Source organism: Talpa occidentalis, unplaced genomic scaffold, assembly GCF_014898055.3.
Source record: "Talpa occidentalis isolate TD23 unplaced genomic scaffold, MPIMG_talOcc4v2.1 talOcc4.8, whole genome shotgun sequence".
Taxonomy (NCBI): Eukaryota; Metazoa; Chordata; class Mammalia; order Eulipotyphla; family Talpidae; genus Talpa; species Talpa occidentalis.
Genome location: NW_023605194.1, coordinates 72,932,967 through 72,957,856, shown reverse-complemented (window position 1 = coordinate 72,957,856; position 24,890 = coordinate 72,932,967). Strand labels below are relative to the sequence as shown.

The 24,890-nt window shown below is 43.0% G+C and overlaps 1 protein-coding gene across 8 annotated transcripts in view; it reads left to right on the top strand.

The window, feature by feature from the left end:
* SRGAP2 (SLIT-ROBO Rho GTPase activating protein 2) overlaps window positions 1-24,890 on the top strand; it is a 237,702-nt gene that overhangs the window by 85,274 nt on the left and 127,538 nt on the right. For all 8 annotated transcript variants that reach the window (XM_037497471.2, XM_037497469.2, XM_037497470.2 and 5 more), the window contains exon 3: window positions 9,447-9,639. In XM_037497471.2, coding sequence (XP_037353368.1) covers window positions 9,447-9,639 — 193 coding nt within the window. The remainder of the gene's footprint in view (window positions 1-9,446; window positions 9,640-24,890) is intronic.

Genomic DNA, 24,890 nt, shown 5'->3' with positions numbered 1-24,890 from the left:
TCTAAGTGGAATATCTTTCCATTTCTTTTTGTTTTCTATTTAATTAATTAATTTTTTCCCCAACACTTAGAGAAATTTAATGTTATTTGGTGTATCTATTTCCAGATTTTATGTATAATTATAACTAACAGCTGTAACTGTACATGCATATTTACAATTTATATACATGATTCTGTAATCCAACATTATCTCACAGACCTGTAGTATAACCATTTTTACATTATACTACATTAAAAACATCTATAATATCTTTAATGGCTATTTTATCTCTTTATTTAAAAAGTTTGGGTGTCTTGGTGGTGGTAATTTTATGGAGAAAACACCTGAGAGGAGAAATCTATTTTTCAAAAAACAGTTTCTTATAGTTTTCATAATGCAGATCTTTTACCTCCTTTGTTAAGTTTATTCCTAGATATGTTTCCTTGATTCTTCTTCTAGTTCATTATTGGCCCATATGACTATAACCGATTTTTATATATTGATTTTGTAGCCTGCTGCTGATTGATTGTTTCTAATAGTTTTTTAGTGAAGTCTAGGGTTTTCTGTTTATCATCATCATTTGCAAGTAATGATATTGTAGTTTTACTTCTTTTTTTCTCCAATTTGGATTCATTTTATAGCTTTCTCTTTCCTAATTGCTCTATCTTGGACTTCCCATACTATGTAGGATAGTAGTGGGGAAGTAGAAGAATGTTTTATATTTTCTGGTGTGTTCCTGTGATTCATCACTCAGATCTTTGCAGAGGTGGCATAAGATAAATATTTGGTGAATTTTTTGGTCAATTATTATGGTCCTTGGGAACTGACTTTCAGTTTGACTCTAGCAATGAATCAGGAACTTCAGACTAGGTGACATTTCCCAAAGGAGCTATTGGCCTTCTCGTCTTAAATCTTTAGTTTGTAGTACAAGATAATTCTAGATTTTGGACCTTGGAAATTCTGTTTCTTAAACATCTCAGGGAGGGCCTAAGAGCTTAAATTACTACTTTGGCATTTGATGTGGCAGCTTGTTCATTTGAGAAACTTTTGTCTCTAACTTTCTATTGAATCATTTGAAAGAGCCAAGGCATCCTGCCAGAGCGATGGTAATGATGGTAATCATTGACATATCCCTCTTCACACCCTTCTGCCCATTGACTTTAGGATTTGCTTTCTGTGCCTTCACTTGGGGGCTTGAAAGTTAATGGATGACTGAGTGTCCCTTGGAAACTTGTACAGCCGTTTTCCTTCTCCTTCCACTGGTTTCTCTTTGTCTTTCAAGGTGCATGCATTGTTTTTAGTAAGTGTGGAATTAATGCAAGGGGAGGAGAGGTATTTTCCTAACATTGGGACCCTCTGCTGCAGATGGTTTTGAAAATGACCAAACTTGAAGTCCAACAAAGAGGAACTGTAGGACTACTAAAGGAAAGCCAGATGGCTTAGGACTTCAGTTAGCACTACTTTTCCTTCCTCTCACCAAGATGTGTCTTACCTTTGAACCCTAGGGTTTCCTTCCCATGTCCAGTTTACCACTCATAGGGAGGGATAATTTGGAATCACTAACACTGGAATCACTGGCCCTAAGGTATTACCAGTGATTAGTGTTAGTATGTGTGGGGATTTTCCACTCATGGAATTCTCCTGCTCATTCTGAACTTTGTAACATTCAGCCTGGATTGTTCATTAATGCTCTTTCCATCTCTTAATTTAGAAGGCCTAGGAATCCATCCAGCAACCTCCTCCTCTCTGATCTTCCTTCAACTCTGATTTCATCATGACACAAATTTTCACCAGCTCCAACTATTTCAGGCTGCTTGAAATCAAACTACCCTGTTGGTTTTTGAGCTGCTCCTCCCTGTCCTCTCTTATCACTGACCAGGCCCTGATGTCACCGCTTGTTCTGTCCAGGCCATCCTCCTTACTACATCACAAGGAGACCAGGTTGAACATTCCCATCCCTTGACTTAGATTTTTTTTTTTTTTTAGATTTATTTATTTATTTATACAAGCACTGGGTACAGTCAGAAGCGCGAGAGGGTGAGAGGATTCACCAGAGCCAGGGCGGGGAGCAGAACAGGCAGACTGACGAAATACACTGCTGAGGGGAGCAGCAGGCGGCAGGAGACATCTGCGCGCCATGTGGGACCCTTGCCCGGAGGCCGGGGATCGAACCGGTGGTACAGAGGCTGCGGGCAGCTTTGCAACCCAGCAGTCAACTGCTGCGCCACCGGGGAGGCCCCCTTGGCTTAGATTTTATCTTCCTTGGGAATATTGTTTCTTCACCCTTTCATTTATTGAAATTTTACCCATCCCTCTCATACGTCTCTCCTTCCTTTCTACTTTAAATTTGAATGGTAATTATTTGCCAGGTGTTATCCTGGGTCTGAGGAATATGTTGGTGAACTGACAGATTCTTTCTCTCAAGGAGTTCAGTCTTCCTCAAGAAGCCTTACTTTGTAATGGTAGTCCCCACTATTCTTTGTCCTCAAAATGTTTACTTGTATTCTTAATTTATATTATAGTACATACTAATATAAAAATGTATATGTACTAATACTAATATAAAAATGTAATATGTATTTTTACAGCTTGCATAATTATGCAACACAAAAATAATTATATAATTATTAAAAATTTATTTCATATTTTGAGGATATCTTTACACTTAGATTCTAAGTTCCTTGAGAATAGGAATCTTCGTACTTCTGAAGACTTTTGAATCCCTCACACATTAGGACTCCTTCATTTGCAAGCGACCCATAACTCAGTGCACACACAGTGAATGAGTTGACTTGTGTGACTAAGAAGGCCGGGAATAGAGTTGACATCTGGCCACAGCTTGATTTAGGGGTTCAAGTTTCCTTTCTCTGTCTCTCACCTGTGCTTCCTCCAGGTCAGCGCCATCCTTACCCAGGCTTTCCACTCAGGGTGACTGCATAGCAGAAGCCAACCCAGGTCGTGTAGCTCCCAACCAGAGCCTGGAGGTCATGGCCACCCTTTTTAGAGAAGGCAACGGTAGAATCAGCTTTACCAAAAGTATATGTTTTAAGAGCGGGGGAAATTGCAAGGGAGGAAAAGGAATAAGTATCTATCAGTACCACACCCAGCTGTCCTGGAGGCTCAGTAGCTGTCTGTTGGTTGTTGAATTAACTCATTTCTGTTTCTGTGTTATGTTGAATAGGGTTAAGTAATGAGGGAAAAGGTCCTCAATCACATCTTCTTTGAGGAAGAATATTTGCTGTTTTTACTTTACTAAAAGCTTGATGGCCTTTGTATGGAAGACTGATTACTCATAAATAAATCATAATGTCAGTTCCAGAAAGATGTGGCATAGTGAGTGAATTGAGGGTGATTAGTGTCTCCCTGCTCTGACAGCAGTGTGTGTACCTTGTTTACATAATTTTTTAAAAGATTTATTTATTTATGCATACAAGAGCTGGGGTACAGGCCAGAGATGCAGGGGTGGGGGCGGGGTGAGAGGATTCACCAGAGACAGAGGGGGAACAGAACAGGCAGACTGACTGAAACACACTGCTGAGGGAGCAGCAGGCGAGACAGGAGAGAGGTCTGCTTTGCCATGTGGGTGGCTCTCTGGCCGGCTGGGTATTGAACTTGTGCTGCAGAGGCTGCGGATTGCTTCATAGTTCAGTGGTTAACCCCTTGCACCACCAGGGAGGCCCCAATATAATTTTTTTACCTTGTTTGCTTTAGGTTTTTCACTTGTTACTTCCCTACTACCCTGATAACTTTTGAAAGAAGACTTTCGTCTTTGTATTCTCGGAGCACCTGGAAGGTGATCAAATAAATATGTGCAATAAGAGTAAGAAAGAACACCCTCTTGGGAAGCCAGTGACCTGGGTTCCAGGCCTAGATCTTCTGCTAAATAGCTTTTTGGTGTCTGCAGTTCCCTTCCCATCTCTAGGATTTGGTTCTTTCATCCGCCCAATAAGGATTTTTCAGGGCCCCCTCATTGCTGAGTTTGTAGAAGAGCAAACCAGCAAGGTAAAGAGCGGAGTTGGCAAGGAGTTTTAGCATTTTGTTTCCTGGAAAAGAGTTTTGAGAGAGGCTGATTACTGTTGTGATAAGAGGTCTCGGTAAGAGATATGGAGAATGGAGCCTGGTGAAAGCCTCAATTGTATTCTTACATAACACTTGCTGGAAAGGTACTGGAAATTAATATTCCTGAGATGACTGAGGTGACATCATGTGTTTGTGAAAGGGCTAAAAGCAGGTGAAGCAGATTTTGTGGAAAAAGACTGGTGATTGGGTCAGGTTCCAACGGGAAACACAGGCGGTCTCATGTTCTGTGCTCAGGACAGAGCCTGCGGGGTCCCAGTTGCTGCTCCTTTCACCAAGACGCCTGCCCAGCCAGGTGGAAGGGCCCTGCCTGTGCTACTTTCTGTAAGACGCTTCCCTCCCTCCTGCTCTCCCACTCCCATTTTCTCCTCAGAAATGTGGAATTCGTATTGGGGAGGGGGGGTTCCATATGACTTAATCGGAGAAAATCCCTGAAGGAGGTGAATTTTCAAAGAGGCTAATGTCTCTAGACTGAAAGTAATAAGCTGAGCAAACTCCCCCTAGACTCTGCTGACTGGTGGATTCCCTGGTGTTATCTGACGTGAGGACAGTTTTCAGAGTGTGCCGGCTGCTTTGACAGGTGTTATAGAATTTAGAGTCTGCCTAATTGTTGGTGTGGCAGGACCCCAGCCTTTTTTGTTAAATGATGAGCATCCTGCTAGGATTAGTTGTCCTGGCACCCCTGTCCTCCTTCATCCTTCTCATGACCTTTCAGCATCTTTCTAAAATGGAAACGAGCCTCCCAGGGCAGGTGTAGGCAGTTTCCCATCTGTGGCCAAGTGTAGATGAGGAGTCAGACCTTCCCAGGGGAAGCTTTGTTGGGTGTGTCTGTTGATCCTGGAGCTGATCTCATGCATAAAACCGTTCCTTGCCAGGTTTTGATCTGATACCCTTTGGAAATGAATGAATGGTGATCCATCAGTGGAATTCAATGTCATGGCCAAGTCTCCCATCCAGAGGAGCAACTTCCAAGATTGCTTTATGAATTTTCAGTGCAGAACTGAGATTTGGCCCATACAAATGGAGAAGGGAAACCAAGAATTCCTTCCTCCTTTTCTTGCTTGTTGGTTGGCCTTTTTTTTCCACTTAGCTGGCAGGATAGTGTTCATCAGAACATGCTATTTGATGGGGCTAATTTTAAAAAATGAGATATAATTCATGTGTCATAAAATCCACTCTTTAAAAGTTTGCAATTTTTTTAATGTTTATATATATATTTATCTCCACAAGGTTATGCAACCATCACCAGTAATTCCAGCTCACTGGGGTCACATTCTAGTTAGCTTTCTTTCTTTCTTTTCCTCCTCTTTGTCTAGTCATGTTCCTGAGGGCAGGACTCGGGCCTGTTTTGTTTTTCTCCATGACTATCTCTTAGCAGGGGGAGGGTACAATAGGGACTCCACAAAGATTTGATGAATAAATGAATAAATGATGAATAAATGAATAAATAAACCAACTGTGTTGGTTGCCCGGGAAAGGTCATTTATAACATTTATTTCTCCAGGTAGTTCATTGTGACCATCATCCTTTGACTTTGTGGATGGGCAGAGAATTTATTCATGCTTCTGAGATCTAGCTGCTTGTAGTTCTTTCCTTATAGTTCTAGGGACAGACCTAGTTTTATGACGGCAGACCCATCATCCCCAGCTCCCAGGAACTCCCATCTGACTGCAAACTGGATTTTTGAGTTGGTTTTGTGAAGCACAATGTAGGTGGTGCGATTGTGTCTTTGACTGTGCATACATTTGCACGTGCATGCTTGCCTAATCACACAAGGGAACTATGAGGAATTCCTCTATGTTTTTTATAAATTGCCCCTTTCTTCTCTCTGCCCTTGTAGTTTGTTGGTAGGCCAGGGTGCAGAGGGGCCTCCAGCCTGGGCACATGACCCAGGCATGCTGGCCTTCAGTGGCCTATTGTTCCTGCCCCTTATGTGCATGGACAGAGGACTGGGGCTGGCACAGCTGGCTTCTTGGGGACCATTGTTTGTCTTAGCAGCAATGGTAGCAACGGCAGCAGCAGCAATAGCAGCAGTGGCTGCAAAAGCCAAAAGCAGCACATTTTGACCTGGACATAGCAGCCATTCTGTCTTGGAGCTGCAAGTCTGGAGATCGGGGACGTTGGGGTCTCAGAGTATGGGTGCTCTGAGCATGGAAGCCAGGGAGGCATCTGCTTTCCAGCAGGTTGTAGGGGAGGGATGTTGCTCGGTGGTGTCATATCACAAATAAACCACAGTGGCAGGTGGGATCTATTAGCAGAGACTCTTGTTTTCCTGGACCTAGGTGGGGATATCACTTTCTGGGCTTTCTGGGCTCACAGGACAAGAAAAGCACTTTCTCCAAAGGTGCACTGTAGAGTACATATAGGAAGCAGGGAAGGGACCCAGCCCTGGTTGAATCATGGTCTAACTAGTGAGTCCGTGGGCTAGTTCAGACTTGACTCTTGGGACTGAATCACCCAGAGCTCGAAGGTAGAAAAGGGGGTGTTCCGGGGTGGGAGACATAGTTGCTGTGATTTACCCAAAGATGCCTCCAGAGGCCAAACTCATGTTCAGCTTCTTTGTTTCCCTGCCCTGCTATGACCATCTTTGGCTATTCAGGCAAACTTTAATGTACCGTCAGTGCGCTCACACCTAATTGTGTGACCCTTTGGTAAATTACTTGTTTCTTCTTCAGTCTAGTCAGGATAATTGGGAGTACTTCATGGATTAGCGGTGAGGATTAAATGTGATGGTGTGTACAGAGGAACTGTAAGAAGTGTGAGTCGCACATGCTTCGTGTGCCCATAGGTGCCAAGGGTGGGATTCATGTGTGCTGCACTGCTCGTCCGGCGAGGCACCTGAGAAAGGCCGGTGGAATCTTGTGCTTGGGGGATGTGCTGGGGGTTTCGTGGATTAACTCACATATCAAAGAGGTCTCCTTTGAGGTGCTTGTCCCTTGGACAGGACGGTCCTAGAGTGGTCCAGCTCTGGGCCTTCATGCATGTCATGGGAATTTGACTACCCCCTCTGTTTTTGTTAGGAGGGAGAGGTCATCCATTCTAGTTTGTTCCTTTATGCTCCTGTGGTTAGTGAGATTACTGAGGCAATCTTCAGTGTCTATGAGTGAGCTGACAGACCACGGCTCCTCTCTGTAGCCCCTGCACACCTGCTGCCACCTGCTACCTAGAGAACCCGTTTGCCTGAAGGTCTCATCTAATGGACAAGTTGTCAGTAAGCTCGATGAGCATTTTGAATGTCCTCTTCACCCCCAGGCTATTACTGCCAGCTTTTCATCAATAGAAGGGGGCAGATGTCTCTAGAATAGTGTCAACAAGTACTGTTGCCTTTAAGAGGCCCAGAAATCGCTGATGAGAACCAGATACCTGACATGCCCTCTGCACATCTTCCCCCCAGCACCCTTGTAATCAGATTCCAAAAACACAGAACAAGAGAGCTTTGACGAGTGATGAGCTAGGAGTTTTTCTGTGCAGTCTTGTCTGCTTGAAACAATCTCCTGGTGCTCAATTTCAGTTCAGGTGAGGTTACTGCAGACCTGGTTGGCACCAGTGGTTGGCATGGGGGAGACATGGGGACAGAGAGGGGAAGAACTGCACCTACTGGTCACCGAAGATCACCCATAAAAGGCCATATAGTTGTGCCATATTCTGATACATGTGAAATCAAATAAAAATGAAGATGGGGATAGGTCACGAGCATCCCCCTGTCCCTTCCCCTCTCTCTCCCAGCTACTCCAAGGCAAAAACTAAATATACAATTTATTGGCCCACCCTTCATTGGTTCATAAAGGTCTAGTTGGTGAATCTTACGACGTCGTAGTCTCAATCTGAGATTTGCTTATGATTTATCCACCACTCATGTGAAAACTCTCTCTCCCTCCCATGGATTGCATAGCATAGACAGAGCATGATTACAATTTTACTATTTAGGAATAAATTGGAAGCATACCTAAGGAAAGGTGTAATGATGTAGGTGCTCTTTTTCCCAAGGATTGGAGTCACTGTCATATCCTAATGCACATACCTTGGAACTGAGCAGACTTGCAGGGAAAAGAATGAAAGAAATGGCTCTGTTCTCACTGAGATGGGGATTGGGACACAACTTTAGCAGGATGTGCGCCGCAAGACTTTTCTGAGCTGAAAAGCAGCCTGACTTGGGCAGACTGTTTCCTGCGGGTGCCGGGACTCTTGTCTGTAACAAGCACGGTTTGCATTTGAAGCCTATCTGGTTGTACCTGAAACTGCCGTTGCTGTAGCTCAGAGAGATGGGCCTTGCTAGCCCTGTGTGAGGACTGGGACCAGCCAGAAGTCTGCCATCCTAGAGCTTAACCAGAAATACCTCTAACTCAGAGTTTGAGCTTTGGAGAGATTGAAACAACAGAGATATGAATGAATTTGCTGTGAAAAAAATGAACTTTCTGAAGACCGATTTATGTTGTGATATTGTAAACTATGGGCAGTGAATGATCTTCTTGCTTGGAAGCCCTGGTGCATATTCCATTCCTGATGGTCACCCTTTGACCTTGGGTAGGTCCTTGGTATCTCCTTTAAAATATCCTGACCTGGGCTTCCCTGGTGACACAGGGGTTAAAGACACAGCACTGTCAAGCTATTGCCAGCCACTGCAGCAGGGGTTTGATCCCTGGCCTGGGAGATGACCCATATGGTGCAGCAGACCTCTCCTGTGTCACCCGATGCCCCCCTCAGCCATGTATTTCAGTAGATCTGCCTGTTCTGCTTCCCACTCTGTTCTGTTCTACACAGAGGGTGTCTCTGGTGCACCCTCTCACCCCCTGCACCTCTGGCCTGTTCCCCAGTTCTTTTATGCATACATAAATAAATCTTTAAAAAAATGAAATAAAAAATAAAATCTCCTGACCTTCCCCCTGCTTTGTGAAAATAGTGAAAAACATTAAGAAATGGCGGAAAAAGCGTAAAGAGTAGGAGCTCACCCTCTAAAGTCAGCCTAGATTTGGATCTCTACCACTCAATAGCTCAGCTTTTCTATGGGAATGGCAGTAGCGCCTGCCTCAGGAGATGGTGGGGTATAATTCATTAGGTTCTCAGCCAGAAGAGAGTCCAGATTCTGGCACTGCCAGGACAAACAGTAAATTGATTAATAAATGGTGCCTCTGAATATTATTGAGTCTGACAAGCAGTTTCTCGAAATGATCCAACAGGTTCCTGCTTCAGATGTTCCTCGATGGTCTGCGAGGAGTTGCTGGGGTTTTGGGAGGTGTCACACACTGGACGGCAGGGCTAGGCTTAGGGTGTTTTGTTTTTAATGAAAGACTTTAAGTCCCCAGAGGACAGGGAATGATTAAATGGAAGAAAATGGCACATGTGGTTTTGGTCTTAGTCCGCTCCAGCAGACTGTCCTTTGTTTCTTGCAGAGATTCGTGCTCAGCTCACAGAGCAGATGAAATGCCTGGACCAGCAGTGTGAGCTCCGGGTGCAGCTGTTGCAGGACCTCCAGGACTTCTTCCGGAAGAAGGCTGAGATCGAGATGGACTACTCCCGCAACCTGGAGAAGCTGGCAGAGCGCTTCCTGGCCAAGACGCGTAGCACCAAGGACCAGCAATTCAAGTAGGGCTTTGGCTCTTCTTAGAGACCTTGGCAATGGGGTGCGGGAGGGTGGGCGGTGGGAATGCCACCTTGTCCAGTGGGTTTCATGAAACAGGTAACGCAGTGATTTCAAATTGGCCGAGGGTTGAGAACTTCAAGGATTTTTCCTTTTCCAGATCAGTTTTACATCCTGGAAAGGTCAGAAGAGATGAACCACGCTAATACACTTTCATACCTCTTCCTATGTGCCCAGCATGGTTCTAAGGACTTTACACATATGTGGACTCAATCTCTGTAGCTTGTGGGTTGTTATTAAAATCTCTAATCTAAAGATGAAGAAAACGAATCACAAGTTCAGGAGATTGCCTAAGAATTCACACACATGGAAATACATAACAGCTGGAATTCAAACCCAGGTGATCTAGCTCCAGAGTCTGTTTTCTTAACCATTTCATTAAACCACTTCAACCAGAAAATATCAATGATGTTGTGACCATACATCTGAATCTCTGGCCAGGCAGTTGCTAAGGGCTGATACATTTACAGTGTATTCTGCAACTGGCTCCTTGACTCTGTTCTCACTGCCATTGCCCTAGTTTAGATCATCTTTGCCTGAATGATTGCACACCACATTTCATCTTTAGTAGAGGTTGCACATTAGAATTCCCTGGAGAACTTCTTAAGAATGCTGAAATCTGGGCCCCACTCCAGACCAATTATACTAGAAACTCCAAGAATAGGGTCTGAGAAACAGTTTGGTATAAAACATCCCAGATGATTGTAACAAACCACCGCTGTTGTGAACCATATTCTACTCCCATTCCAACCTGCCTGCTCCACTCTAAGCAGTTCAGTCTTCCTGGAACACACTGGGGGCCAGGCAGGGTGTCTGTACAGTGGCTCCCCAGTGTCTCTGCTCTTGATGCTCAAGGTGGGGCCTCCCAATATCAGCAACACCTGGGATGTTAGTGCTGTGGGAATCTCAGTTCCCACCCCCAGGTCTACTGTAACGAGCCCCAGGTGATTTGTGTGCATATTAAAGTTTGAGAAATGCTGCTCTGTTCACAAAGGTGTGCACTCCTTGGCTTAGTCTTCAAGTCCGACCTTTGACTAGCTTTCTTTCTTTCTTTTTTTTTTTTTAAGATTTATTTATTTATACAAGCACTGGGTACAGTCAGAAGTGTGGGAGGGTAAGAGAATTCACCAGAGCCATAGGGTAGAGCAGAATAGGCAGACTGACGAAGTACACTGCTGAGGGGAGCAGCGGGCGGCAGGAGAGGTCTGCGCACCATGTGGGACCCTCACCCGGTGGCCGGGGATTGAACCAGCGCTGTAGAGGCTGCAGGCAGCTTCACAACCCAGCGCTCAACCGCTGTGCCACCGGGGAGGCCCCTGACTAGCTTTCTAACCTTACTTCCTATTTTTGCTCCACTCACTGTGCCTTATGGAAACAGAGCATTAACTCCCACAGGCCTTTGTTCATCCTGTTATTGGAGCTTATATACCCACAACTCTACATGTCTAAGTGATACCCATTTTTAAGACCCATTTCAGATTCTCCCTGTTCCAAGAAATAATCCAAGTACTCCAGAAGAATGTTCTCCCTATTCTGATTTTTGTAGCATTTTATTTATTCTTTTATTAGGCCTTCAGCACTGTCTGCCTATATTATCTTCCTATAGTAGAGACTGATTAATCCCTCAGTCTCCCACAGCGCCTAGCATAGTAACAAGTTGGATAGGGTATGTTGTTGGGTGAATAAATGAATGGATGAATTTAAGCCTCAATGCTAAGCATATATTTATTTCTCCCTATTTTCTACTTTTGTTTTTTACCCTAATATTTTAGGACACAAATTATCCTTTACAAGCCAACTCTGAGCAATGAATATGAAGGTTAAGATTGAGAACATATGACACTCTCAATATAAACCAGAACGAGAATTTCCTCCAGATGTTTTGTCCTCAGAGTCCCTTATCTTTACCAAATTCTGTGCTTTTTATGATAAGCAATCTGGAGATAATAGGATGTTATTTTAGTATGTGATAAATGAAGATTTGAGGGAGGAATCATTTGCTTTAGAAAAATGATTCAAAGTTGGATTTATCTGTTGGCAAGCTCCTCCTAAGTTTAAAATACCATTTGATTTTTAGTACTATGTAATATTCTCAGCTAAAGGACATATTTACTACAAATTAAGATACAGATGTGCTAATCTCAAAGTCATCTGAATTGCTCTGATTAAGATCACATACAAGGAAAAGGGTGTTTTCTGCAAGACTGGAAGAATTTCTTTTCTTCCTGATATAAATGATACCTGATTCATTTTCTTCAAACAAATAATAAGGATTTATTGAGAACCGTATTAGCCATATCCAGTATAGGTATTGAGAGACCTAAGAAAAGTTTATTTTTTTGTATCCCTAAGGGACTATATCTTTAGTACAGGAAGCAATTAGAGGATAAAGCAATAATGGTCTCAGTAAGAGATTGTTGGTTTTATGTAGCCAATAAATGTGATAAGAAGACAGAGATAAGTCATCAAAGATAGATAAAGCATCTGAAATAGAAGCGTTGTCATGAAGCAAGTAGCACTTGGGTTAGATCTTAAAGGTAGGTCTGTGTAGAGGAGAAAGGCAGGCAGAGGTGAGAAGAGCAGGAATGCTCACTGGAAAGGGGGCAGGGGGCTGGCGAAGGATCCTATTAATCATCATTCATAATTTAATTTTCATTAATAGGGACATCCATTCATTCTTTCAGCAAATACCCATTGCACATTCCTTGAACTCCTCGAGGCCAGACACTGTGCCTTGGGACATAGCAGTGGCTGAGCACTGCCTCCTCCGCGGCACTCTCACCTGGAATGAGGAAAACAGCGAGTGTTAGGGATCAGAGTGTAAGGTGCCAGAAGAACTTGGAAGAGGGGACCTTCCCCAGTCCTTTTCCTTCAATTTATGTCTGGCTTACTTTAATACCTCCCTGTCTGGTCATATCCTGAGTAAAATATACATATTCAGCAATCCCCTTTTCAGTCCCTACTGGATACTGTGCTCTGTGCTATTCCTGTGGAGACTAAGATGAGCGCTTGACTAGCAGGGAAGAGAGCTATGTAAACAATATAATATGAAATAAACTTCAGTAGAGCTATGAGTGAAATAGTATGAGGACACAGATATTTTCAAAAGTAAGGTTAGATAAGTAGACACCAAATGTAGCTTTTTGACAGAGTTGTTCACATTTGATGCAGCACTGTGGGAACGAGCCCTGTGGGCTGTCATGGGGGAAGAGAGACATAAGGAAAAATGTGGTAGAAGAATTATTTTTTATTGAGAGAAGATCAAGATGGAGGTTTTGTGGAGCAATTGATGTACAATGTGTTAGCAGAAAAGAATAGAGGAGAAGGATTGTATTAAAGAGTCCTGTTTGAAAGCACAGGACTGGGTAACTGAGTAAAGAACCATAATGGTCCAAGGTGACCTGACATCTCCTCCTGGGGACTAGAGGAATTGTGGCATCTGTGATAGAAGTGGCCATGATGAAGGGAGACCTGTCTTCAATCAACTTAATCCCGTTGATTCAAGGGCACCAAGAAGAAACCTTGAGGCATCAGAGTAGAGACATTCTACTGAGGTTATACCTGGGCAGAGATAGAACTTTCAGGGTAAAAATGGCTGTGGAAGATGTGAAAGTAGATGAACTTGTGGAAGAGAAAGAGAAGAACAGAGCTAGATCCAGAACCCAAGGTGTGGGCACACCCAGTGTTCGGGAGTAAAGAAAGTCATTACTAGAAATAAAAGTTACTGGGAGAGAGAGGTAGCGGGAGTGAGAGAAATGGAGGGAAGAAATAAGGGGATTAGAGAGGGAACTTTTTTTTTTTAAACAGTTAAAACAACTGAAGGTATAAGATAGGATGGTGTTGTCTGTTGGAACTAGAAATCTTTTATATAGAAGAGCTTTAAAAGTTAACCCCAGCCATTTCTTACTGATACTCCCCCAAATGCAAGGCAGATAAGAGATGCAGAGATGACTGACATGCACCCCAAATCCAAGAGCTTTCTTTTATTTATGTATGTATGTATGTATGTATGTATCTATGTATTTATTTATTTATTTATTTATTAAGAGCTGGGGTACAGGCCAGAGGGTGAGAGGACTCACTAGAGACAGAGCGGGAAACAGAACAGGCAGATGGACAGAAAGCACTGCTGAGGGGAGCAGCGGGCGAGACGGGAGAGGTCTGCTGCGCCGTGTGGAATACTATTCTCCTTGGCCGACTGGGAATCGAACTGGTGCTGCAGAGGTTGCAGACAGCTTCTCAGCGCTGCGCTCAACCCACTGCACTACCAGGGAGGCCCCAAACCCAAGAACTTTCAATCTATTTGAGTAAAACATAGGAAATTGCTGTTTTGCTTTAGGTAAAAAATGGTCACATAGTGGCAGTTTCCTGTAGCACTGCCTAATAGGAGAGAACTCGAGGCAGACACACAGTGTCCTTAATACAGGCAAGAAAGTAAGGAGCGCAGGTAGGAAGTCCAGGCCACATCCTACTCTCATGCAGAATTTATTCTAGAAATGCACAGGGAAGTCAAATGGTTGACTATCTATCAGGCAACACTTTTACCCGGAGAAGTCGTTTCTGTTACTACAAGTATGTGTGTAAATTCTGAATTATACATCCCCTGATGTTGTTTTAGCACTTTGTCCCTTTTCTTTAATTTTCCTCTTTTCACCACAATTAAACCCACCACCCGCCTGCTTTAGCCCAGTGAGCATCTGAAAATTCTACATAACTGATGACCTCTGCCATGTCTCATGAATACAATGGTGAGATCTCTGCTTCTCAGTGTGACACCAGTAACAGCCACTTCATCTTTCCACTTCCTACTCAATTCTATGTTGCAAAAGGGAACCAAGTATTCAGATATTTGCCTCACAAGCAACCATGCAGCTGAAATTGAACTGAGTTGAGAAGCAGCACCACTAGGTCAAGCTTGAAACATTTGTTCAGTACTGCAAAATCTACATTTTTGGCGCAGGGAAGGCTTTTTAGGCATGTATGTTTTGGTTAGGATATAAGTTTGGCTGCTCTCATAGACTTCAAATTATATAGCTTATACAAAGGAGAGGCTGATTTTCTCTAGTGCAACCATCTGGGTGTTAGCCCCCTAGAGCTGTGCCAGACTCCTTATTTCATCCCTCAGTGTTGCCATTGTATGTGTGACCCAAGGAGACATACTGCCACCATGTTCCCATTCTGGCTAGTGGCAAAGGCCAAAGGGCAAGGGGCAGGAACATCCCTACTCTGTAAAAGTACAATCTTGAAGCAGCATATACAGCTGTTGAGCTCACATCTGACAAGCCAGAACTTAGTCATGTAGTTATACAGAGCAGCAAGGACGCCTGGGAAGTAGTTACTATTTTCTGAGCCATCAGAAGGTAGAATGTCCGTTCATGTGGAAGAAAGGCAAACAGGGTGAAGGTCAGCTGGCAGCTCCTGCAGACTGTCTATGGTGTGTGAGGGGGCGGCTGTATGAAACACCATGAGCTCCTGTGCACCCAAGGTACCACAGGTATGCAGAGAAGAGAGGTTTCTTCCCGTTGGGACCTGGGGAAGGCTTTATGGAAGTGAAACTCAAAGGATGGGAAATGGAGGAATAAAAGTGCCCATGCTAAGTATTGGTTCTATAAATTTAATTAAATTTGGGCAATGCAGAAATGGTAGAAAGGAGCATCAAGAAATGGGGAAGGAAGTGCTTTAGGCAGAGAGAACAGTGTTGGAAAAGACACAGGTGGGAAGACAAAGGTTGGTGGACAGCTCGTCTGTTTTGCTGAAGTAGCAGGGATAATAAATGTGATCGTGAAATCGATCTGGACAAGTTGATAGGGATCAGATTACAGTGGTCTGGGACCACCAAGGCTACACTCTGTAAGCATGGGGGGAGTCATTGATAGTTTCTGAGCAAGGAAAATAATTATGGCTGTGCCGTGAAAGGTGCCCATGGCAACAACACATAAAAATCATTTGGAGCAGACTGGAAGGAAGAGACCTGAAGAAGGTATGATAGTTAACTAAGGCTAATGTGGGCTGAAACTGAAGTCATGCCCTTGGAAATAGAAAGCATGGGCTGGAGGTGAGAACAAGCAATTGAAGTCAAGGAAGCTGGGAGAGAAAAGGGCTGTGTGGGTTCCTGGGTCTCTGGAGTGGCAGTTGTGCTGTATTTCCATTCAGCTGGTGAAGGGTAGCCTTGATTTTGCTGACTCTAGGACTCTCCCTAGAATAGTTCAATCTCTGCCCAGAGCATCTCAGCGGGCACTCATCACCTCCCCCAGAGCTGTAGCAGCTGTTAGCCTAGCAATGCCATGAATTTGTCTCCCTTTGCTGCCAAGAGATCAGCTTCCAGCAGCAGCTCTGGACAGACACATCTCAGGGACATGGAAACTATTCAACTTGGGATTAGGTAGGTTGGCCAGGGCTGAAGTTCATCTACATGGGTTCATCCCACCCCTTTTCCAGGCCAGTTTCTCACCCTGGCTGGGTTTCAGCCTCTCCTACTGGGTTAGATTAGGTATTTTGCTATAGTTTCAAGTGTCTGCATTTAGGGACAAACCTTGCTGCACTGCTCTTCTCATCTTTGGGACAACTTCTCACGCTGGCAACCACTTGCCTGTTAATCTTTGGCTTTGCTTCCTGTTCTGCTTTGCTCCTGCTTACCTTTTGTCCTCGCCCATCCTGTACTGGGTGCAGATGTCCTCATTAAAACCCACTCAGTGTTGCAGAGTCTGGCCCAGCGCTGCCATCCCATTTCTCATCCTCCCCCATGAAATGGTGAGAGATGCTGTAGATAGAACAACAATTATTTGATTCTACCTTATTCTGCTTTATGATAGGTAATATGTCTTCCTCTATCCCTTTCAATTGTGAGAGGACCCTGTTAATGTCAAAACTCTATATACCTGCTTTGATTAGAAGCAGAGATAAAATATTATGTGAGGGAGGCAAGTCTTCTAGGGAATATGTTCTTGCATTTTCCTTGGTCCCTTGAAGTGTATAAATGTATTTCTATTTGTTGCTAAGCCTTTGATTGTCTCTTTTAAGTGGGATCTGTGTTAATATTGCCCAGCAGGACTCTAATTGATAATGCATTGACTGTTTTGTTCTACATAGACTTGCTGTAAATTACCTTTCAGTCATAGCTCACTTGGTTATGATCTGCTGCTTTTAATAGCCCATTTCTTTCTATTGTTTCCAGGTAGGTTTTTTTTTTTTTTCCCCTGTTGAGTGTTTAGAGGCTTACTCCTACTTGCTATCCTGCTGTGTTCCTTACAGACACCTTCTGTTATCTTATAACCCACTGCCAATATCTTTTCTTTCTTACAGTTCATCCTTTTCCTTAACAACAAATATTTGTTGAACATATTTAAGATACCGGTCTAGATTCTTAGGAGAGAGAGAGATCCAAAGATGTAGTAGTAGTGATTCTTTTGCAAGAGTTTATAATCTAGTCAGGGATAAATTATATCTGAATACAAGAACACAGATCTTCATTTGTGTCAATATAAGGCAGAATGTCTTCATTGCCAAGTGTGCACTGCAGAATGGGTGATCACGGTTGGTATGGACAGCAAACTTCCAGGGAGAAAATGGAGTTGGACACAAAACACTTTGGGGTGCAATTGAGTAGACTGGTTTGTCTGAAATAACAAGTGTGTATGGAGGAATTGGACAGTGGCAGCTGGAAGCATATCATAGGAGTTCTTGACTCTTGACAGAAAGATTTGGCTCCATGCAGTAGATAATGGAAAATCCTGAACAATTTAGTGTTCAAGCTTTGAGCATCTTAGTTTCAAACTGAGGTATGAGCTCTGCTTCTAGATGAATCTGGTAGTGGTTTGCTAAATGACAAGAAACTTGAGACAGTGAAACCAGTTGCCACCGTACATGATAAGGATCTAAATTAAGCTGGGATGGTAGGAATGAACGTTTATCTTTCATTTGATTTAGCTTTTGTGCTGTTGTGCTCTCACCATATGCTAGATACATGCCAGGCAAGATAGAAACTGTCCCATGCACTCCTGGAACTTACACTCTAGGGACAGATGGGCAGCACCTGGGGCAGGAAGAATCTACCAGAATTGCTGACTTAAGGGATTTGGGTTTCAAGGGAACTTGGAAGCACCAAAAAAGAGGATTGTAAAGTTTCTTTTGGACTTGTGTGCTTTTAACAGAAATACAGAAATTAAGAGGAGTTGTCTTTGAAGGGGTAGAATATGAGAAATTTGATTTGTGGTTATTAGGTTTAAGATATAGGAAGACTACTCAAGCTGGATTTTTTAGCACTTGATGGAACTGAATATCTATATTCAGGGCTAAAAAATATGGGCTCTGATTAAGATTCAAGTCTGAGCCATTGGTAGCGATTTAAGCATAATAGAGACGTGGTCGTTGAGGCTGTGGAAATGTTTGTGATTTTCCATGTTAAGGATTCAGGAGGTAAAAAGGGAAAACGTCTTTTGTATTGTCTGTTGTACACAGATTGCAGAGTGAAAAGGGATTTAAAAGACATTTGTGCTTTCAGTCAGTACACATTTTAGGGACTTAATTGTCAACTAGATACTGGGGATAGAGTAACAAGACAATATCCTCATCTCATAACATTAAATTAACAGCATATTAAGGAGATACACATGAAAGTGAACCTTATTTGACTAGCTATTAAGTTACTATTGGAAGAGCTGTGAAGGGAGTATATGGCCTAAGTATCTCAAGAATCTGGTAGACATTCAACCTGCAACCCCCTTTCAGTGGGAGGTAAGGTACACAATTAATTAAAAAGGAATTCTTGTAGAGTCCATGTTCTTGGCCTTTGGCCCAGTAGTTGAATGTGCAGTCTCTGTGGTTACTTCACCTATTGCCGATGGATTTCTCTGAAGTGGAGTTCAAAGTTGTTCATCAGCCTCACAGGAGAGCATCAGGTTGAAAAGCAGAGCCAGTTAGCCATGGTGAATGAGAGAACTGTGATCGCACATCAGAAAACATGGAAGACTAGAAGGTCTTTGAATTCGGGATGACTTTGAGAAGGGAGGTAGAGAGAAGCATGAAGCTGCCAGAAGGGAGAACTCATTTCCTGGGAGCAACGTGTCACGCGTTCATTTTGGACCTACTTGGGAGCTGCTTGTTCCCTCAGGGGAGGTTTTGCCCAGCTGCTGCATCTGGTGTTGAGCAAGGCTTGGCTTCCCTTCCTCATGGTTCAAGCTGCCTTTATTTAGAAACTGACAAAAGGTCCCTTGGTGAGTTTTTCACTGGCCCAGTCCATCTAGAACCTTCGATGGTGGTTGGGTCCTCTTTGGAGGAAGAATTGGGAGGTCTCCTCACATGTGGGTAAAGCAGAACAGAAAGATACAGGAAGGCAATTTGAGGTGTCAGCAAGAGAGTGATGGCCAGTCTTAAGACTAGAGAAAAGATTCATTTAAAGCTTTCGGGGAGCTTTATGACTTAGTAGAAAAATCTCAGGGCTTTAAAGATTTATTTCCTTTATTTACGCAGACAAGAACTGGGGTGTAGGCCAGAGGTACAGGGGGTGAGAGGATTCACCAAAGACAGAGTGGGGAACAGAACAGGCAAATTGACTGAAAATACACTGCTGGGAACCACAGGCAAGACAGGAGAGGTCTGCTGCACCATGTGGGTAGCTCCCTGGCAGGGGATACCTGGCTGTGGCTACGGATAGCTTCATAGTACTGAGACCTAACCCCTTGTGCCACCAGGGAGGCCCAAAGCTTGGGGCTTTAATCCAGACAAATTTTGATCTGAATCCTATCTTCCAGTTAGAGCTAGGTGACCTTGAGCAAAGTCACTTTTAACTTTTAACTTCAGTTATCTATGAAACGTGGAGAGTAATACGTATCTTGAAGAGTTGTCCTAAGAATTAGACACCATGTATGTAAAACACTAGTGCCTATAACTTAGTAGAGAATTTAAAAAAAAAAAAAAGAAGAAGAAGAAGGCATCTGGTGTAATTGTCACTAGCACTGGAGGAATTGAGCCTGACCATGGTTCTGAAACCATGTTTCCTGGGTTTGCAGTCCTGCATTTCCCACTGACAAGCTGTGTGATTTTAGATGAAGGTTTTTGTTGTCTCAGTTTCCTCATCTCTAAATCAAGGATAATAATAGTACCTACCTTCTGGATTTTTGTGGGATAAACCAGGCCCAGGGAGGCAAGGCAGGGGGGCCCAGAGGCTCAGGAGGCAACCGAAGCCCCCAGGCTCCTGTGAATCTCTGCTTTCTCCTCTCTGGCGCCATCTCGTAGGCTTTGTACTGGCCTTTAGTCACGGTCTCACAGTAGTCACACCGCTTGCCTCAGCGTGACGCTGCCCTTTTATCCCTTACCTCCATTCTAGGCCTAGGTGTGTGCATTTACACATGCACATGCCTGTGCTCTTCGGGCCCAGGTGGTCACAATTGTGGGAGCAGCCCAAAACCTCAGGTGTTGGCCATAGAGGCTAGTGGCAGGAGGACATCAAAAAGCCTGATTTTTAACTCATTTATCCTACAATTTGCTAATACTGATTACATGAATTAATACATATAAAACCTTTAGGACAGTTCTTGGCACAAGGTAAAAGATAATAGCAGCGACCATCATCTTCGTCCTCAGCAGCTGGGAAAGCAAGGTGACACCACGGGGAGCAATGGTAGATTAGATGCACTACAACTCCCTGGGCAGTTAAGCATTCTAGCTCCCGGCCTGCCAATCACTGTGTCAGTCTCCATTTTCTTTACAGACTCCCTTGGACCTTCCTGAATGGCAAACTCAACCTCCCTCCTGATTTTTATGATTGTGGCTTCCCCGGGCAGGAAGTGTACAATTATATGACTCTCTATAATTGTTTGACCAGTCCCTATAAACTCATCAGTTATATGTTTTGGCCTATAAGGTCTCTTGTGTTCAACCCTGCTGTGTTACTTTTAGATCCAGGCTCATAAAATCAAGGGTAGGAGTTTTGTCATACAGTCACCCTCTGACTTCCTTGTCTTCACGTAGGTAATAGTTAATACTAATGACCACATCACCAGGTTCCAATATAGGTACAGTGTTTAGGCCCACAGGTCCCATCTATAGCCTGGGTGAATAAAAGACCCCCAGTCCTGTTCAGCATCCTGAGCGACCAGTATCAAGACCAGCAGACCCATACCGTACAGACTTGTCGTGAGCATAAGAGAATGTGGTTTATTGGGTTGTCTCACAAGGCCAAATGGAAGCCCCCAAACTTCTGCATTCATGGCTTCATGGCATCCATTTAGGGTAGGGGATGAGAGAGGGCAGTTTGGAAACAAGACATGCTTCAGCACAGTTGGAAGGGCGTTGGAGACTCCTGTGGGCTTCCTGTGCCTCCTAGGATCTCCATTAGAATGTCAGCAGGCCACACCTGCGGCTTCCAGCGTTCCTGAGCACAGACTGCTGATCGTGTCCCTGAACAACAGTGCTGGGCATAGGGATCTTTTAGTATTCATTTTCTGGATTCTTGTAATCCCCATAATTTTGCAGTAGTAGACACAGGAAGCGATATGTAACTGGTTCACAGGATCTTTAATTCTCAGGAATTCGCAGCCAATTGAATGAATTGACTTTGATCCAGTTCTCTCTTGAAGGCAGAAGCCGTGTCATCTTTATTGGGAGCTGACTGTGTTAAGTGGGAGGGTTTACAAGATAAGAAGAAAAGACAGTCTCTGCAATAAGGACTTTTATAATTGAAATGGGGAAAATCAGACAGGCTGAGAGAGAGTAATAACACATGTGCGCATGGGCACATGAATCTAAAAATAGACCTGAGTTAAATCAGGTTCTGGTAGGGGAAGGGAGGGACGGTGGAGGACTCGGAGGAGGGACTTGTGCTTGGCTCAGCCAAGGAAAGGTAAAAGATAGCACAGTTATGTTCTCAATTAGATTTGGTCCTAAGTTAATTGAAGTAAAGCCTTTAATGTCTAATTCCTGCACTGCACCAAAGTATCACACTGTGAAGAGAAACAGTCATGTGGGAAGAGCTCTGTGTTAATGAAGGATTTAGGAAGGATGAGGACAAAGTAGGGTTTGGATTTTTCAGAATTGAAAAAGGATCATCCTTTTCGTTACCTCCTTTTTTATATACTCCCGCCAATCATTACCTCTTGGATTTTGAATTCAGGAGGCATCAATGAGCACAGCTGTGCTTCTAACCTATTTTGGGTACAGCTGGTTAAAGACCAGGATTAGAAAAGGAATCGAACAAACTAGGATTATCTTCAATGGTAGGATGCTGAGCTGTGTTTGCGATTTCTGCCTAAGCAGTTGGGACAGGGCATCCTTGCATGAAATTCAGACACCCCTCCCTGGCAGCCTCCGCGTTAAAGTAGAGGTTGCAGAACCAGTCTGGCAGCTCTTAGCCTGAACCCTTGTAAACAACAGATGTTCATAACTAAGTTCTGGGGGGTAGGGGTGGGGGTTTCTGTTGATGCTCGAAATTCTTTCAATTTACAGGCAGCATCTCCAGGATTTAGAAGAAGAAGGAAGTTGTGCAGAATTGATTCTGCAGCATGCAGGTGGAAATGATGCCTCAGACAGTTCCCTTGGAAGACAAAGCCCAGACTCTTGAGTGGTCTCTGAATAGAGTGCAAATGAGCCCAGGAAGGCTGGCACAGTTAACAAAGATTCAACCTCTTAGCTGTATTGACTTCCTGCCCTCCCCCCCAGCCACCTCCTTGCTTCTGTTTTCAGTGGTCAAGGGTGGAAATGTATGCCCAGCCCTGCTTTGGCCCCCATACACACACACACAGACACACAGGCAGAGAGCATCTCCTGAAGCCATTCAGGTTCTTATACTGAACCAGTTAATGGAATATTGTTAGGGACTTTGTGTGGGGTGCTAACCTTCTTCTTGTATGTTTTCAATGTTGGTTTTGCCAGATCTCTATTACATTATTCATTGGAGATGGGTGAAGATTATGTGGCTTATAAAGACTTCAGTGCTGCCCCCATTCTTATCCTCCTTCCACTCCCAGCCCCCAAACACACTTACTGAATTTCCAGCCAGATGAGAAGTGCTCAAGAAACCTACTTTAACACCATAGTTCAGGGAAGTCATATGGAGAAAATACAGAATATATCTTTATATAGCATGTTTTCAGTAGGCTTTTTTTTTTAAAGCAGAGAAATAGGAATATCTTCCCTTTATTCCTTTGTTTTTATGACATAAAAAACTTTCTATTCTCTGTTTATCTTTGTGAGCTACTTCTGTTTTATCTGTAGCTTTCCTTATAGATCTATTCTCCGTATTTGTACAATGTATGATTTCCCCATGAAATTCCCACCACAGTTTCACCCATGCACCATCACCATAGTCCTTTGTGCTCTTTCCACCCCGTCCCAGTCCTTTTCCCTCCTCCTCCCCTACAGAATGGCTCTGATCCATAGTTAGCTGTTGATTTTGATTTTTACTTTATTACTTTTTTTTTCCCTAATCCCTTACTTGGTTCCTCTACATTCCTCCTGTAAGTGAAAACATCCAATATTTTTCTTTTTCTTTCTGGTTTATTTCACTGAGCATAATTCCTTTCAATTCCATCCATGTTGCTGCAAATGGCATGTGTTTATCCTTTTTGATTGCTGAGTAATATTCCATTGTATATATATACCACATCTTCTTGATTCAATCATCTATTTTTGGGCATTTGGGTTGTTTCCACCCAAATGGAACTAACCTATTGTAAATAATAGTGCTGTAATAAACATAGGGGTGTAGGTGTCCTTTTGAATTAATGTTTTTGTGTCCTTTGGGTAGATACCTAGGAGTGGAATTGCTGTATCATATGGAAGCTCCATTTTTAGTAGTTTAAGGAACCTCCACACAGCTTTCCATAGTGGTTGGACCAGTTTGCACTCCCACCAGCAGTGTAGGAGAGTTCCTTTTTCTCCACATCCTCACCAACATTTGTTGTTGCTGGTTTTTTTGATATGTGCCTTTCTCACTAGTAAGGTTTTGATCTGTATTTCCCTGATTATGAGTAATGTTGAACATTTTCTCATATGCCCGTTAGCCGTTTGCATTTCTTCTTTGGAAGTGTCTTTTTTAGCTCTTCTGTCCATTTTTTGACTGGGTTGTTTACTTTGTTTTTGTTGAGTCTCATTAGCTTTTTGTAGATCTTTGTGATCAGTCCCTTATCATTAGTATTGTGTACAAAATTTTTCTCCTGATCAGTAAGTATCTCCTTGTTTTGGTTAATATCTCTTTTGCTGTACAGAAGCTCTTTAATTTGATTTAAAGAGCTGTTTATCTTTTCCTCACTTTCTTTGCTTTAGGTGATGTGTATTGAAAGATGTTACTGAGATGCATGTCATGTACTATTTTGCCTATATTTTCTCCTATATAGTTTATGGTTTCAGGTTTTATGTCTAATTCTTTAATCCATTTTGAGTTGATTTTTGTGCATGGTGTCTAGCTTCATTCTTTTGCATGTAGCAGTCCAGTTTTCCCAACACCATTTGTTGAACAAACTGTCTTTGTTCCATTGTATATTCTTTGCTCCTTTGTCAAAGATTAGTTGTCCATAAGTCTGTGGGTTTATTTCTGGGTTTTCTATTTGATTCCGTTGGTCTGTGTGTCTGTTCTTGTTCCAGTACCATGCAGTTTTAATTATTATCGCTTTGTAGTATAGCTTGAAGTCTGGGAGTGTGATACCTCCATTCCCCTTCTTTTAATTTTATTTTTTTATAAATTATTTTATTTTACATAATTCTTACATTATTTTTCATTTTTGCATAATGTATGCATTTTCATTTTGGTTATATTCCCCATGTAATTCCCACCCCTCTTATTCTGACCCTAATCCCTCTTCTCCTCCCCCCACCCCCCACTGTAGTGATAGCAGGAATTTAGAAAACCTAAATAAGGGACCAGGAAAAAAACTAATTGCAATAAAGTAAAAATCAAAATCAACAAGCAACTATTCCTCTTCTTTTTTGTCAGGAGAGCTTTGGCTATTTGAGGTTTTTTTGTGGCTCCATATGAATTTCATCAATTCTATTTCTTTGAAGTTGTATTTCTTTGAAGAAAGTCATTGAAATTTTTATTGGAATAGCATGGAATCTGTAGATTGCTTTTGGTAGGATGACCATTTTGATAACATTTCAGTAGGCTTTTTGGGGTACCAAATTAAAGAGAACTTTAGAAAGACTCTCTCATCTTTAATCAAATAAATGATTTATCAGGACTTAACCTGTTTTCACATTACGCTAG